At 26.3% G+C, this 18272-nt stretch overlaps 1 protein-coding gene across 1 annotated transcript; it reads left to right on the top strand.

Moving 5' to 3' along the window:
- The first annotated feature begins 305 nt into the window (after positions 1-305).
- Positions 306-9147, top strand: LOC122512894 (forkhead box protein K1). The gene is made up of 5 exons (XM_043629028.1): positions 306-1097; positions 2730-3503; positions 5257-5510; positions 6805-6907; positions 8299-9147. The coding sequence occupies exons 1-5, from the start codon at positions 760-762 to the stop codon at positions 8471-8473; spliced, it is 1644 nt and encodes a 547-aa protein (XP_043484963.1). The 5' UTR covers positions 306-759; the 3' UTR covers positions 8474-9147.
- The last annotated feature ends 9125 nt before the right edge of the window (positions 9148-18272 follow it).

Here is an 18272-nt window from a genome sequence, read left to right as displayed (position 1 = left end):
GCAAATTAAAGATCGATATTATTAAAAGTGATATAATAATTCGTTACATAAGTACTGATGAAATCAAAATCACAAATATTTTAAATTTAGATATTTATTAAATTTAATAAAATACTTTTGGAATTATTTTTCTGGATCGAATAATTAATGAGCTAGTAGTTAATTATAAATTCTTGATAATAGGAGAATTTTTGTAAAATATAGATTGAAGGACAATAATATTAAAATGAAATATTAAAATTTCGCGCCAGTATGTCGGCCATTTTTAAACTGCTTTAGTCGTTTCATAACCTCACTTCCTGCTGCTAGTAGCCAAATAGCAGCAGAAGACGCGAGCGCTATGTGTGCGCCTAGTAACATCAAAAAATCTCCCCGTTGTTCTCAACTGCCGTTGATTTGTATTCTTTGTTGTGATATTCTTTAAAATTTTGTTAACATCTAATTGAAAGAGAATTTTGAGTGTTTATCCCAAGTGTTTTTGACGATTGCAGGCGCATTATAACGTCCGATCGGAGGTGGTTTAAAAAGCTGTGCTTGCTCGCGCGTACAATCGGTACTTGTGTCACGTGGTGGCCACCCACGTTTCAGATTGTGGGTAAACAAGGAGGATAGAAAATATTTGTGCGTGTTGCGGGGAGCGGCAAAGTACAGTGATCGGGCGACTATACACGTTCGTCGTCGTTTGCTTTGGTGCGGTGTGTTGTTAGGGCCGGCCATAACCGTGGTGTGTGGAAAAATTTTGTCTCTCACTCGACCACGATGTCCACGTATTCTCGCACGCAAGAAAGCGACGCGTGGGCGCTTCTCGCACTTAAATCGGCGCCGGCGAGTCCTTTTTCCAAGGGAACACCCATCGCAAGACTCGAGGGTCGCGAATTTGAGTATATGGTACGCCAGCGACGTATCACCATCGGAAGAAATAGCAGTAAAGGCCAAGTCGACGTCAATGTGGGCCATTCTAATTTCATCTCCAGGCGGCACCTAGAAGTTTTTTTTGATCATCCGTTCTTCTTTATGACCTGTAATGGCAAAAATGGAGTTTTCGTCGATGGGGTTTTTCAACGTAAAGGAGCACCCGCTTTTCAACTGCCAAAGACGTGAGTCGTCCCGACCTTTCCCCCCTGATTCCCCCCCTGGCCACCTGAACACCTCATGGTCGACCTACTTCCCTTATAAATTTTCATCATTTCAAGCAAATTCAAAGTCTCTATTGACTTTTAGAAACAGAGAAGATTTGTTTTGAAACATTTTTTTCTTAGTTACAACACTTTTAGTCATGTTTGTGTTTTTGGAGGAAGAGGTTAGCAAAGTTTTGTAATGATGATTACTTCTGAGATACCCGGTATTTATCTCGAAAATGTTATGGTCAGATTGCACAAAATGACTAAGAATTCGTTAAGATTACGTTAACGGGTTGTTGGACTTTATCAACATCATTTAGATGATTAAAAAAGAAATAGATTTATACTTTTACTATTATTTGTTCATACATTTTCCCGATAATTTGTTTTCATTCATTCGAAAAAAGTACTTTTATTTATGAAAAAATTTATCATATATATACAATTCCTTTGATATTTATAAACAATTTTTTTGTTCTAAAATTTTTCAAATACTTGCCTAATTTGATTAATTTTCAATTTCATGTATTAATAATAAAGTACTTAGTTTTACATAATGTCAAGTGAAGTAGAAAAAAAATAATATAAATCACTTTTCGAGGTTAGGAAAAGAACTTTGAATTTGCTTATCCAAATCATGTTTGACGAAAAAATGTAAACTGGTTCTGATTAAATCTTTTATATAATTTCTTCTTTAATAGATTTCAAATAAAAGTTTAAACATTTAATTTACAATAGTCAACTTTGTTGTTATAAAACCAAAGAAATTGCATGTATACGTCATCAGTTATGATGAAAACAATATATAGTAATAGTAAACAGTTGACATTACAATGTGACGTATTTGCTCTAATTGTATCAAGCTTATAATTTTTATTGACATTTTTGCTTTCATTTTTTCTCAAATACATTTTTAATTATCATCTTTTATTCGAGAAAATCATAAAAGAGTTAACTGTGTATTTTTGAGAATTTTTTTTTAAACATTCTAATAAGACGCTTACGTCAGAATATCGTCACTATGTATAATAGTTGATATTCTCTTCTTCATACATTGATTTAATTGTTATCTTTTATAATTACTTCTGTATTTAAATCCCATTTCATTTTATTTAATATTTGGATATTTTTTTTATAATTTAATTTTAGTGATTTATTTATATTTTTTTCCAGAAAAGAAAGAAATGCATGTAAATAATAAATAACGAGAATTGAAAATATACAATCCCTTTAAACTCAATTGTCTTAAACTGTAAATAAACACTACCCTTGATTATAATATTATTGATCTATCCTTGTCAGATCAGCATAAAACTTAAAAGCCATGAATTTGCTGCTCATTTCCAGTTATTCTTATAACTTTCAAGGCTACTTATCATGAGTATAAATTAGGTATTCTGTGATCAATTGTTGCCATATTAGGAAATCTTTAACGATTCATTTTCCGAGAGATATATATTTATTTGTAATAATTGATAATCAAGTTTAATTAAATTTTTTAGAGAGGAAAACAATCTTTTATTTTTTTTTTTTGTCACTTTTTTAAAAGAAGATTAAATAATATAAATATATGATTTATGATTACAAGAGAAATTTTTTCCTTTACAGGTGCACATTCAGATTTCCGAGTACAAACATAAGGCTCGTGTTTCAATCGTTAGTTGATGAACAAGAACAAGGCAATGTTCGTGTGCCTTCACCGCCAAAGCAGAGAGCACCTTTGCCACCACTTCGTATTAATATTCCTGACACTGGTTACAGTAGTCCATTTCCATCACCAACGGGGACAATTAGTGCGGCAAATTCATGTCCAGCGAGTCCACGTGCCGGTCAAGGTAGACGAAATATATCGGCTGATTTACAAATGGTCGCTGCCTATGCGGCGGCTGTTGCTAATGATCCACAAAATTCGACGAACGAAAGACACGAGGGTGGACAGAGTACAAGTCGAATGATGAGTCCAGAACCAGGTGCCGAATCACGTTATCGCGGTGGTAATAGTTCCGGTGCTAATGGAACGTCAGCGCGTTATAGTCCACCGAAAGATGAATCGAAACCACCATATTCTTATGCCCAACTTATTGTACAAGCAATTGCATCGGCACAGGATAAACAATTAACATTGTCCGGCATTTATTCGTACATTACGAAAAATTATCCATATTATCGAACAGCCGATAAGGGTTGGCAAAATTCGATTAGACATAATCTTTCATTGAATCGTTACTTTATCAAAGTACCAAGAAGTCAAGAGGAACCGGGCAAAGGTTCATTCTGGAGGATAGATCCACAATCCGAGGCAAAACTTATTGAACAGGCATTTCGACGTAGAAGACAACGTGGTGTTCCTTGCTTTAGAGCACCCTTTGGACTCTCCTCGAGGTTCGCTTCTTTTCTTTTTTTTATACTACATTGTCGGAGAAAAATAATTTTTTTCTATTATTTAGAATATAAGTTCTAATTTTATTTTATTTATTTTCACATTTAAACTTTAGATGTAGTTTTCAAGAGAACCTTTTTTTTTAATTTTTGTTCCAAAAGTATGAATTTTTTTATTTTCACAAGTTATTCACTAAAGAAAAAATTAAAAACATAAATTATTTTGAAACTTTAAAAACATTATTTTTTATATCACTTTTTGACACTTTGATTTTCTCTAAAACTGGAGGAATTATTTTGTTTGCAAATTCGTAATTATTATTTATCAAAAGTGATAAGAGTCAGATTTTGTCAAATTTAATTGAAAATAAATAATTTTTTCAAATATTTTATAACAATTTTTAAAAATTAACTTTTAAAGAATTTTAATTGAAAATTTTGGAAATAATTGAATTCTTAAAAATGTTAATGAATAATCTTCAAGTGTAAATTCAATAAAAAAAGAAAATTAATGAAAATTAGGTTCTAAAAATAATATTAAAATAGTTTTGTAAAAAATAATTCTCTGAATTATTTCGTTCTTATTTTTTAATATTCAATAAAATTTTTAGAATTATTTTGAACATTTTGGAGAAAATAATCATATACAAAATTTTTAATTAAAATTCTTCAAAAAATTAGTTTTTTTAAAAAATTTTATCGAATTTCAATTATTTTTCAAAGAGTTTACTAAATTTAAATTAATTTTTAAAAGATTTTTATGTATCAAATTTAAATTTTTTGGACATTTCTTAATTGTATGTAATTGTAAAACTTGTCTTTCAAAAATTATTTAGAAATATTTTTAAAAAGTTCATTTTACGAATTTCTTTATTAAAATTTTTAAAATATTCTACCTTAATATCTTTAAAAAAGGAAAATAAACGTTTTGCAATTATTATAAAAAGTAAAAAAAGAGTGAATATTATTTACTTAGTAACGTTTTCCTCATTTTGGTATTTTCAGAAAAATAACTCATAAAAAATTTTGAACAGTAACAATTTTAATAAATTTGGTTTTATTAGCGATAAATTAAATTGTTACGTTTTTTGTTTATCTTTGTGATTTTTTATGATCCAAGCAGATCTTTTTGGAAAAAACATTATATTTGAAATGAATCAACATTTAAAAATTCATTTTTTTTTTTTAATTAATTTACTTGAATGAATATTTAATATTAGAAAACTATTTTAATTTATCATTTCCTCTTTGTCGGCGACTGTCGGAAATTAATTAATTTTACTTTATTTTAGTAATTAAATGAATATAATTTAAAATTTAATTAAAAGTTATATAAATAAGTAATGTTAAATTAAATTTTAATGATGATTTTAATGATTATTGCAGTTATCTTTAATTTTCTTTAATTTTCCTCTAAAATTTAGAATTCGATTTGTATTTAATTTATTAAAAATAAATATCTTTCCTCCAAAGATCAGAATTGCAAATAAAAATGCAAGGAACAATACCAAATATGTAGAAGAATTTTGAAGAGAAGTTAGATGCACCGACAACTTTATTTCCGAGTTCCAGAGGTTTTTGAGAAATGAAATTATTCTTGACTGGTTTATTTATTTTTACTTATATTTATTTGTAGAATTTTTTTTTCAGTATTTAGATAATTAAAAAAATAATGAAGAGAATTTTTATTTCATTATTTTTTTTTGTCTCTTCAATGTTTAGAATGTTTTTTTAATGTGAATTTTATTTAAAACAGGAGTGCACCAGCATCACCTTCGCACGGTGGAATTAGTGGCTTGATGACACCAGAATGTTTAAGTAGAGAAGGCTCACCTGGTCCGGAATCATATCCAGATAGCTCTGTTCCTTCACCAGCTGGACAACTCACGAGTCAATCAGCTCCAGGATCTCCAGGGCATCCTTATGCTCCTCCACCTCCTCACAAAGGTCGTTTAATGCAACAAATTACAGTTGTTACTAATGGTGTTAATAACGATTCAGCTAGAGAAGGTGAGATTTTTATTTCTAAAGAGTAATTTCTTGCAATTTTCCCGGCAGAAAAGAATTCAATAGAAATTTCCCATTACGTGGATCACAGTTAGTCCATTTTTTTCCCATTTTTATCTCTTTAAATTATTAAAATTTTGTCTAACACCTAAAATCATAGATATTTTCCCCTTTTTTAAAAAATACAAAAATTGTCGTTTTTTGTAATTCTAGAAAGTTTTTAGTTATTTTGAAGAAAAAATCGCAACTCTTTGAAAACTGGAAAAAGTTTTAGTCTTTTGAAACTTAAAAGTCTTTACAATTTTCTCAGATTTTTAAACTAAAAATTTATTTTATTCAAGGCAATAAAAAATATAAAATAACTTTTACTTTACTACTTACAACTTTTCAAATTTTTAAAAAGAAATTTGCTTTGGAAATAGTGAAAGATATTCTAGAAATAACAATTTTTAATAATAAACTTTACATTTATTTTGGAGAAAATTTTACCAAGTCCGAAGTAAAATAAAGTACTAAAAGTTACTTATAAAGTAAAATTCATTGAATATTGAAATAAAAGTAAAGTTACAATAATTTGTTACTAAATTTGAAAAATCCCCTTTTAAAATTTGAATCCTCCTTTTTTGCCTAATATTACGTAAAAAAAAATCACTGTGATCCCTGTAATTAATACTTTTTAATTATTTATCAATTAAAATTAACATTTTTGCATTATTTTCGTAATTTTTTATGATCAGGACATTTATTTCATCGTATTTTTTATTTTCATACCTATTTTTTATTTTTAAGATTTTCTTTATTTTTGTTTGGAAACAATCGTGTATTGTTATCTTTTATTTATTTACAAAATAATTTTTTTAACAAAAATAAGTATACTACAAATAATATTCCTGAAATATGAATATCACAATTTTTCTGAATTTCAATCACTTTGAATGACTTTTTAGAATAGAAAATATTCTGAGACGTGAAAATTTTAAATGAATTTCTTTATTTTCAGGTAAGAAAGAAAGTACTTGTTTCTCTTATAAAATAAGTAAATAATATTATTTAGCAACTTGTATATCTATTTTGTTCACATTTATTTAAAACGGACTTGAAACTTTCTTTGTATTTTAAACAAACAAATAGCAAATTAAATAACTGCGTTAACAAATTAATATATATATATATATATATATATATATATATTTTAATTAAGTTAATATTAACAGTTAACGAGGTTATACTTGAAGGAAACGAAAATTTATTATAAAATTTGTAAATAGAATTACAATTCATTGAAAATTTTTTTTAGATAAATATTTGGTGCCTGGGACCGTAGTGGAGGAGCATTCTTTGTCTCCGTCAGGACAATATAGTCCAGCGCCTGTTATTGTACAAACGACTTATAATTATAGGTATTTATCTAGATTTTAATCATTTTCTTTTACTATTTTATACTACATACTATTTTTTTTACATATTTAATTACATTTTTATTTATTTATTCATTTATTTATTTATAATTATTTTGCATATAAAGTTTTTTTTTGTCCTACATTTATTATAAGAGTGGTCTCAAGTTAAAGTAAAATAAAAATTTTAATTTATTTATTGAGATACATTACCGAAATTTAAAGAAATAGTCAAATTTTCAAATATCCTATTTTCAAAAATATTAATGACATTCTTTGCGTAAGAATTTAATTTTTTTCATAATAATTTTAATAAAATTCTTCGCAGAAATCCAATTATGTTTAAAAATTTACAAAAATTCTTATCAAAATTTCAATTATCTTTATAAATAATACCTAAATTTTTTCTCCGAAATTCAATTATTTTCAAAACTTTTAATAAAATTCTTGGCTGAATTTCAATTGTTTTTAATACAATTTTCATCAAATTTCTCGAAAAACGCAATTATTCTTAAAAATTTTATTAAAATTTGTCAAGAGAATTCAATTATTTAAAAATTTGTTGATAAAATTCTTTATGAAAATTCAATTTTAAGAAACATTCAATTGTTTAATAAAATATTTGTTTTTACAGTTAAATAATTGAATTCTCGTAGAATTTTTTAATAAATATTGATTTAAAAATGAATTTCGAATTAAAATCTTTGAAAATTTGAACTATTCATACTTTTAATTAAGAATTCTATAGAATTCATTTTTCTCAATAAGTTTAATGGAATTTTTTTTAATTATTTGAAGTTTTTAATTTCTAATATATATTTAATTGAAAAATGGCAGAATAATCAAAATGGCGTAAAATTAAATTGTAAACAAAAGAACTTGAAAAATTCCGTTTTTTAACCTGAAAAACCAGGAAAAGTCAGGGAATTTGAAAAGAGCAAAACCCTGTATCAGTTAATTAAAAATAATCTTAATTAAATGTACAATGTATTTATGTTCTATTTTAGGATATTCCAGGGATCACAGTTTGTTACATATTCACCTTTTTACACCAATTGTTTCAAGCTTCAATGTAACTAAATTTTTTATCTATTTAAAATTTATTTTATCCAAATTTCAACGAAATTTTAATTTAAATTACTTGAAATATATTCTTTTGATTTAAATTGTCATCCATCGAAATTTAAATCAATTCTAATTAATTTTAACGTACGTGTTAAATTGTTTTGTGTTATATTTCTTTTTTTTTTAAATAATTCAAATTTTTTTAACCTATTTAAAAAAAAGGAACTGTGATCCCTGTGTTTTTAAATTTACATTTCTATATTGAATTTCTCATGCGATGAGAATGTGAAAATAACAAAATAATCTAGACATTAATTTCTTATTTATAGTGGGAGCTTTATTGGCCCTGAATCAGGTGTTGGGGTGGGTAAACGTGCTCATGAAGAACCTGACAGCTCGCCAGGTTCACCGGCTCCACTTGCCATTGTTGAAAGTCCTGAACCACCTGAACATCAACAGTCGCAGCAGAAACGCCAACGCGTTCACGACTCAGATGATCATTGAATTATCTAGACCTTTTTCTATTGTAGGATATTGTTATATTAATTCACGTATCGTCAGATGATTCGCCCATTTTCTTCCACTTGAACAATGTGTGTATATATTACATATATATATATAAATTTTTTTTTAAATTTAAAAATACAAATTATTTTTTTTTTTGTAGAAAGTTATTTTTAATGTCTTATTTGTTGATAAAAAAAAGAAGGAAATTAAGTTTAAAAAAAGAGAAAATTTTTGTAGAAATTTAAAAAACTTATTAAAGTTTGTGAAACTTTAGTTAAAAAAAAAAGAAATACTGTTCTTATTGAATATGGAGGGGTGGGAGGGAGATATATAACGATTGGCATTAGTTTTCTTCGTTTCTTTTTGGAAGAAGAGCGGCTAATACATCTGAGATTTGCGTAGAGTCCTAACCCACAATTATTCTCTGCAAAACGATCAAGTTAAAATTAAAAATTATAACTGCTGAAACCGGTTACGTGTGCTTGTAATGTTTATTAAAAAAAAATATTTTCAAAACACTCAAAAAAAAAGAAAAAAGTTATACAGACTTCACATCGAGCTCTCATCCTCCCCCCCACCCACCAACCCCTTGGCCAATTGGTCACTCCACCCCCTCGCCCCTCAGTCAATTTCTGACTTTGAGCTGATCGATAAAAAGAAACAATTTTTATCCATAGATTAGTTATTAGATTCTAGAGACTTGAATGAAATCTTGTCAAACAACAGTGAGAACGCAATTATATGTGCATGGCGAATTATTTCTAGCATCTTTTTTTTCTAGCAAATCATCAAATTTTTCTGTGTTAGTTCGTTCTAATTTATCCCAAATAGATTATTAACTAACGTACACAATTCTTATAGATGCTTTCTCATTTTTTATTATTTTTGGAATTTTCTCAATGTCTCTCAAATTGACATTGAATTTTGCCAACAGACAAAAAGAAGAAGAAAACTTTTTCTTTCTTCTTTTAAGAAAAAAAGATATTTTTCTTTATCTTTAAAGAAAATAAATTTTTCTTATCTTTTATCATTAAAGAAAATTAAATTCCTTTCTTTGAAAAAAATAAATCTTGATGTTTTCTTTTTCGTTTTGAAAATTGATCTTCTAGTCGAAGAATTCTTTTTTCTTTCTTCGAAAATATTCCGCAAATGATAAAAAAAAAGATATAATTTCTTATTCGTTAACTCTTGAGAATAAGATTTCCTGTATATTAATTGCCAAAATACTTTCATAATGTGCCTGTCTGCTCAGCAACATGAAAATTAAAAATTTATTTGTGTTTGTGATCATTTTGAACAGAACGTTATATTTATTTTTTGTTCCTCTTGAAAAGAGTTTAAAAAAAATGTATAGTTTTTAGTAGTGAGTTGAGAAATTTTATTTTTCTCTTTTTTTTGAAAAAAACACTATTAGAAAAAAATAAAAAAAAAATCGAAAAAAGATATATTTTGTATTTCTCAGACAAAGTAATCCGCTAAGTCGACTTTTTAACAATAATAATGTGAATCACATTTTTGAATAAAATAATATTTAATCGTAAAACAAAAAAAGAAAGAAAGAAAGAAACACCAAAAACGATGTTTTTATATGTTTAGGTCCCACCTAGACTTGAACAATTTTTGTCCTTTTTGGAAAAAAAATAAGTCTGACCTACACACACACACACATACACATTCACACACATGTAGGAATTATAAAAAGAGGAGAATAATTTGCTTTTACAAAGTGTCTCTCACCCAGTGTTTTAGTTTCTCCTTACGCGCTAAAATTTAATGGACACAAAAAAAAATTTATTGTGATTGACATATAATATATAAATATATATATACTTACAAGAATGAGAAATTTTTTTCTAATTTTTTCTGCCGAGCAAATATTAATATTTGTTTTATATAAAATAGCCCATTTTCTATATTTATTTAAATTGTTGTCTATATTCAATAATTTTTTACACAATTGATAATAATCAATTTTTTAAAATTATTTCTAAGATTGTTTTCCAGCTTGAAAATAACAAACAAAAAAAAAAAGCTTTAATTTCAAGTTTTTAACTAAAAGTTTTTTTTTCTTAAACAAATGCTTAATATCTGGCAGAAAATTATTATTATTTTAATTATTAATATTGCGCGCGAGAGTTTATGTCATGACCGGAAATGAAAAGAAAAAGGATCAAAAAGAGAAAAGAAAAATGTAATTTTTAAAATTCTTATCCAAAAGGTGTAGGAATTGATTAAATAAGAAAAAAAAATTAATCTCTCATTTCGAAATTTCAACTTCTGACCAAAATCCTTGAAACACCGATTATTCCGATGATGTTTTTTTCGAATATTTCTTAATTGTACTATATAGAGCTGAATAAAATAAATACATACGCATTCGTCTGTGTATGTATTAATGATTATATATATATATAAATATATATTATGAATATTAGGTTTAAAAAAATAGAGAGCTCCAAGTGAGCCTCTTAATATTAGGTCCCGAGAGAGATAGAAAGAGAGAAGAGAAAAAAGAGAGTAAAGGGAAAAACAAGAGAGAGGAAAAAACGGAAGTTTCCAGTTCCGTACCCTTTTCTCCCCCCCCCCCGTAACCCTCCCCCCACAACCTCCTCAACCCACACTTCCTGAATCACGGGAAGACCTCAGGAAGCGATATTTAAAATACGAGCGATGTGTTATCATTTATTATAATATTACGTTTTTTTCGCAGGCAAACAGGCCTTGATCGAATATTTTTTTTTTTTTTTAATAGAAAAATTTATAATGCGCCAAGCGATCTATATTTTTGTGACGGCATTAAAAAAAAGAAAAGAGCGCACGATTAAGCGCAAATTGTATAATTATCTAAAGTCTAATAATTTATGTTAATTGTGTAGCGTGTAAGGATTGGCTGCTGATTAATGATCTCCGATTATATTTTTATTTTTTTTTTTTTTTTAAGAATCGAATCCAATTGGTGTTGACCCACCACTCATTTTTACAACAACAAAAAAAAACGATTTAAATCGTTTACCTTTTTTTATTTGACATTTCTAATCCGAAAAATAGAGACAGGAGAAAAAAAATCGATAGAAGAAGAGAAATAATAAAGGAAAGAAAAATATATAAAGAAAGCCAAAAGAATAAAGAGCGACAAAAAAAATATGAATAGAAAAAAGTAGAAAATTTCGAGAAATGATATTTTTCTGTAAATTGTAAAAGAAAAATGTTATTTCTCCATTAAGGGAAAAAAAATTATATAAAAGCGTCAGTATTTGATTTTTTTGATGGAAAGGGAAAAAAAATAATTGTTTATATTTTATACGTGGATGAAACGACAATTTGCGTGAATGCCGCGAGAGTTTAATAAAGAAAATTTACGTAAAACGAAAGAATGTACTATTTGACTAATTGTATCATTTAATTATCCAACGTATTTAATGAATTGCACTTTGTTAAACATACAAAAAAAGAACAAACACTTAAAAACTTCGTAGTAACGCTTGTACAAAAAAAAAGAATAGAATTTTTTTGTGATCGAGCGAAAAAAAAGTTGAAGACAAACGAAGAGATCGTCAATAACAAATCTGTTTCGCCTGTGACAATTCGAAAAAAGAAAAAAAAGTGAAGAATGGGACGGACTTACAGAAAATTGTGTCGTATTCTTAAAGAAAATTTTGTAACAATGTCTCTCTTTCTTCAAAACAAAAAAAAAATAAATAAATACGACACATTCTCATAGATAGAAGATAAAGAAATATTCATTTTTTGACACCTGGTTATATTTGATATTTCAAAGTTTTCTCAATTATATCGAGAAAAGCATTTGTCCGGAGTTACAATAAAAAAATAGAACATTGTTCAATGGTTGAATATATTGTTTACATAATATAATTACAAAACAAGAGTAACACTTTTTTCGAAAAGACTATATTATACATATATTTGTGTAGCATCCATATTATAATTATCACTCGTTTATAAGAATAATATTATCTTGTTAAAGATTTCTTTGGCAAGTGCCGAGAGAGGAAATTAAGAAAAAAAACACAAATCACGAACAATTGACAAAATAGAGAAAAGAAGAAAAAAACAAAAAAAATAAAGGAATCATAAATATTTATTGTTTTTTTTGCAATTTTTATTCATTTAAAGATGCTTTATTGTTGCTATTGCAAAAAAAATGCGGTAGACTCACAGAAAAAAAAATCTTATTATACGATTGAGAGACCACAAAAAAAACGCGAAATTATGATTGCATGTGTGAAAAATAAACGAAAGAAAAAGTGTGATTGAGAGAGAGAAATAAAATGGGTCGAATATTTGAAAGAATTGTTTAAAAAAAATTATGTATGAGGATTAAATGAATGAGAGAATGATGATGAGACGAAATAACGAAGCTAGTATTCATTTTGGGCTTTCGGAAAAAACTGAAGAAAATATATAAATTCCGGATAAAGAGAGTTATTATTTTCTCTCCTTTATATTCTTTTTTCTCTATTATTTTTAAGTTTCAATTAATATTTCAAAATTTATTTGTTATTGAATATTTATTTATTTGCTTTTAATAATTATTCGATATTTATTTATTTGATTTTAATAATTATTTGTTTATTAAATTTCAATAATTGTTAAATATTAAATATTATTATTATTGAATATTTTTTTATTCGCTTTTAACAATTATTCGATACTAATTTATTTGATTTTAATAATTAATAAAGATTTATAGATTTAAATTTAATATTATTTATTTGATTTCAATAATTATTAAATATTTCTTTATTTGGTAAAAATAACTATTGAATATTTATTTATTCGATTTTAATATTTATTAAATATTTGTCTATTTGGTAAAAATAATTATTGAATCTTTATTTATTCACTTTTAATAATTATTAAATATTTGTCTATTTGGTAAAAATAATTATTGAATATTTATTTATTTACTTTTAATAATTATTAAATATTTATTAATCTTATTTTTGCAACTACTGAGAAATTTTTATTTAATTGACATTATTTGTAAATTGTTATTGCAAAGCGTAAATATAAACTTTAAATTTTTTTTGAAGTTTATATTTTAAGAGAATAATGTTGAATTTTTCATATTTTTCAAGTTGTTCGAGTTTCCGACAGCACTGAAAGTTCAAGAAGTCACGAAATTGTGCTCTTCTTTTAAGAGAGGTGAGATATAACGAAAGGGTGTAAACCTTTTGAGACAGAAATACCATTCCTCGTTTTTTTTTTTTTTACAGAAAATGATACGCCGAAATATTTTTTTTAATTGAAATTAATTAAAAAAATTTATTGGCATTAGTGTAGTATATTTTTGGAGCATAATTATTAATTTATTGTTGGATAATATATTTATTTTATTAATTATTAATATATTTATTATGTATCATTATAACTTGCATTATAATAATTAAATAATAATTTGCAATATTAATTAACACATATATACGTAATGTAATATTATTATTAATTTTATTTATTCGAAAGTTGCGGTTAAAGTTATTTAAATAAACCGCGTCAAATATTTCAGTTTGTGTGATTGGCTGGTCTTTAGTTAACGTACCAGTGCAGCCAATATCCATCACTTCCGTTTGCTTCCACTGCAAAAGACCACCGAGCGTGAGGTTTGTTCTCGTCAATTGTGTGTTTCTTTTTATTGAAAACTTAAAAAAACGCATTTATTTCCTATTCAGGTAAGTAAATTTCTTTATTAACACAATCCTATTGTTTGAAACATTTTTATTTGACATATTTTTCGGTATTTCAATTTCATAGCGCATTTAGGTATTTTAATATTCCATTTACATAATTTGAGGTTATGAGTCATATTTTTTTGGAGTTATAATTCTTATTTCCTTCTACATATTACATAATAATATTGTTCTAAACTTTAAAGTGTAAATTTAAATTTGTTTAAATAATATTTGTATTTTAGTCCATTTTATAATATTTGTTTTTAGTGAATCGGAAATTTCAATTTTTTTCGGTTGGCGTCAGTGTTAAAATGACGCTGCTAAATTCAGTGTGTACACGTACTTCCGCCTGGGACCAAAATCGTAACAATTCATTGTCAATTTTGTGTTTTATTTCTGCAAAATGCAATAAATATTCAAAGCAATCTATAAGGTAAGCTAAATTATTTATAAAATAAGATTCCGCGGCTTTAATTATTTATAAATTATTGTCTAATTCGATGGGTTTTTCATTATTTTTCCAAATGTATATTCCTAATGAATTTGAGGTTATGAAGTTCGTTTTTCATAATCCCTCACAAAATGTGTAAAATTCTTATTTCGGAATAATAATTATAATTAAATAATTTATTGACAATTAAAATGTTAATTTTCGAGAAAACATTGAATTGATTTGAAAGGTTAATTATTTTTTTTATAAAAATACAAATTTTCAAAAAGAATAAAAATATCCGTGCCAGACAAAACGTTAATTTCCATCAAAGTTTTTTTAAAAACTTTTTAATTTAATCGAATCTTTCTTATTATCATTCTTCTTTTGAATGGTTTTTTTAATATTCTTTTTGAATCAAATTTTCTTTAAAAAATTTCATCAATTTCATTAAAATGAATCGGTCAGGAAAATTAGTTTACCATGTTGGTAAAACTGACATGATCAGTTATTCAGCTGTCCGATAGTTGGCGCTGCCACACTTCCGCTTGGGACCACAAATCGTAAACATTGTTTTGTCAATTTTGTTGATTTTGTTTATTTAATTGATTTAATTTATCGAAAAATAGTACAAATCTTCGAAAATATTCATAATGTAAGTTGCATTATTTATTTAATGACATTGTGTAGTTTTCGTTTATTATAAATCAGTACGTTTGTCAATGAAATTTTGAAGGTTTGAAAGTGCAATTATCATTAAAATTGAGGTTAGGTATCATTTTCTATTTGTTTTTTCCGTTTTTTCACTTTTTTGATATAAGAAGATATCTTTTCAAATGTATAGGTATAATTAAATTATGATAACTATATCAAAATATTTTTAATCTATTTATAATGTATTTCGAGAAAATATTTTGCATTGTGTACTGTCGCGAAAATTACATAAATATCGGAATATCGTATAGTGCTCGACGAGTAATGTATATCAAAGTGTACTTAAAGAAATTTATCAAATCTTTTCGCTTCGTAAATCATCACGCCTTGGTGAAGGTTGTATTTTTATATTTATGAGAAAAAGATTCACGCATACGCTTGACAACAGCTGTGGAAATTTATTGTTTTCACACGTGAATTGTTATCGAGAATTCGTATATAGTGATGAGATTTTTGATCGAAACATCAGATATATTTTATTTAAAAATTGATAATTCTAAAAATAAATAATTTCTCGCACAATGTTAAATTTATTAGCTTTTTTTGATATTTAATTATTAATCAATCTTTTACTTTTGATATTTAATATTATTGGATATTTTTTATTGAGAATAAAAAGAAAAGAAGGTGATTAAATAATAATAGAAAAGAAATAAATCATTAACAATAATAATACTTAATTAAGATTTATTTTTAATTTGAAAGCGAGTGTCCCTTGTTTTCTTGTTCACGTTTCTCGTGCAATTCTGGGAATAAAGGGCGCCAGAGGTGTTGAGAATGCTATATTCCAGCATCTCTATTCTGTGGTCCAACCAACAAGAAGCCCCCAGAGTATCTTGCCGTCTAGAATTGTCTTAGAAAGCAAGAACTGCGCCTTTACTGTACAATTCAACCACCTCTCCTAAAACCCCCTTTCATAGTCCAGATAATTGTGTAATGTAATTTTGTACTTTGTCGAGACATGAAAAGCAAGAGGTGTGATTTATGAAGCTAAAATCAGTAAATTATCACCACAGATTTTGCACAAAGATTTCGTTCTCATGAACAAAAAATTTTACTAATTTTAATTTACTCTTTTTTCTTGTATAGTTTATATCTTTTCTTTTCTTTTTTCTTTTTTTTTACAGAAAAACCACTTCTGCTGATTTAATTTACTCTGGATGATAAATATTGAACACTAAAGAAGCTTTATTCATCATCGAGAAAAAATTGACAATTCGTCGGAGGCTTTGTTATATCAAACAATCCCAATAATCACAGATTGCAGTAAGTTCCTGTCGAGAGACGAATTTTTTTCATTTCAAACAAACAACTTGGGAAATCTTTCGCAGTACTTCAGGGATTCCAGTTATTCGAAAAGCAAGTTTCCTCGACAAAACAAGTATAAGGCTCGTTATACACCAAGTTTTTAAAGAATTGAGGTAAATTATTACATTTTTTTCCAAATAGCAAACATTTTCTTTTTTCAGTGAATAAAAAAACGAACATTTTGTAATCAGCAACACAATTCTAATAGAATGATTCATGACTCCTCGAAAGTACTGGTCGGTATCAATTAAAATCGGATTGGCAAACCGCAAACCGCTGGCACGAGTTGATATCAAGTGACATTTTCACAGATAACGTTAAATTTTAACCGCTTCTCTCTCACTCTCTCTCGATGTCGAGTTGAAATTGATTTTCAACGCGTTTATTATATAGAGCAGGAATTTGTTTTTCTCTGGGAAAATAATTGAATTTCGAATTAAGATGATTTTTATTTTTGAAGAAAAACGAATTTTTGCACATTTAGAAATAATTAAAATCTTCTGAATTTGTTGGCACAAATATCTCATAAATTGATGAAAAAGCATTTCAATGTTACAATTGAAACCTTCTGAGACCACCAGTGTCTCCCATAACTCTTCTGATACCAAGTGTGGTTACTGCTTCAAGTTCCCATGGGGACCCCAGCTGACATTGGAAGCTTTTAGCCGCAAATAAATCCCGTCAGTCGATACCAATACGTAATTGCCAGTTGCTCGGTGGTTACCATTATTGCATTGTGGTTGCGAAAGCTTTGTTGACTTTATCACATAAATTATTAGTCGCTATAGTAAGTTTTTTGTTTATTTGGAAAAAAAATTTTCCAATAAGGAATTCGTTTTTTTTGCAAGTATTACTTTTAAACTTATTACTTCAATAGTTCAGTTTTGTTAGATTTATTACTTTAATATTAGCTTTTTATTAACTTGCCTTTTTATATTATTATATTTAAATAGTAACATTACTGTTTTTTTATTACCAGAATTTAAATCTGAATAAGTGAATAATTCAGATTTAGAAAATAAACGAAAGCGCGCATGTAGATTTCCTTTAATTAAACAAAACAATTTTATTATAATGATTCATTTCTTAAATTAAAAAAAAATCTTTATAGTAAAACAAAAAATGAAAAATTTGTCGAAAATAATAAAATCGTTATGAGACTTAATGAGATATTATAAATAATGTGGATATAAAAATATTTTTTTTATATAGTCAGGGAAAAACTTTTCGATAATTTAAATTTGGAAATTTTCAATAATAAACAACTAGCAAATGTGACGCTAGAAACATGATATTCACTTTATTATTATTGTGTAAAGTACAAAATTTATTATTTTCATATCAGGTAAACATCAACTTTGAATAATTTCAGATTGAAAATTTAAAAAATTCATTTATTATATCCATAATTAATTATTATTGTCTATTATTTATAAAAATCTTCGCAAGAATTCAATTATTTTTAAAAATTTGTAATAAAATTTTTCGAAAGAATTCAATTATTTTTTCTAAAATTTTAATAAATTCTTCTAAACAATTAAATTATTTTTAATTAATAAATAGTAAAATTGTTCGCAAGAATAAAAATAATTTTGTATTTAAATAATAAAATTCTTCTCAGGAATTCAATTATTTTTAATACAATTTTCATAAG

The sequence above is a fragment of the Leptopilina heterotoma genome, unplaced genomic scaffold (assembly GCF_015476425.1).
Source record: "Leptopilina heterotoma isolate Lh14 unplaced genomic scaffold, ASM1547642v1 Lhet_13, whole genome shotgun sequence".
Lineage (NCBI taxonomy): Eukaryota > Metazoa > Arthropoda > Insecta > Hymenoptera > Figitidae > Leptopilina > Leptopilina heterotoma.
This window is presented reverse-complemented; position numbering and strand designations above follow the sequence as displayed.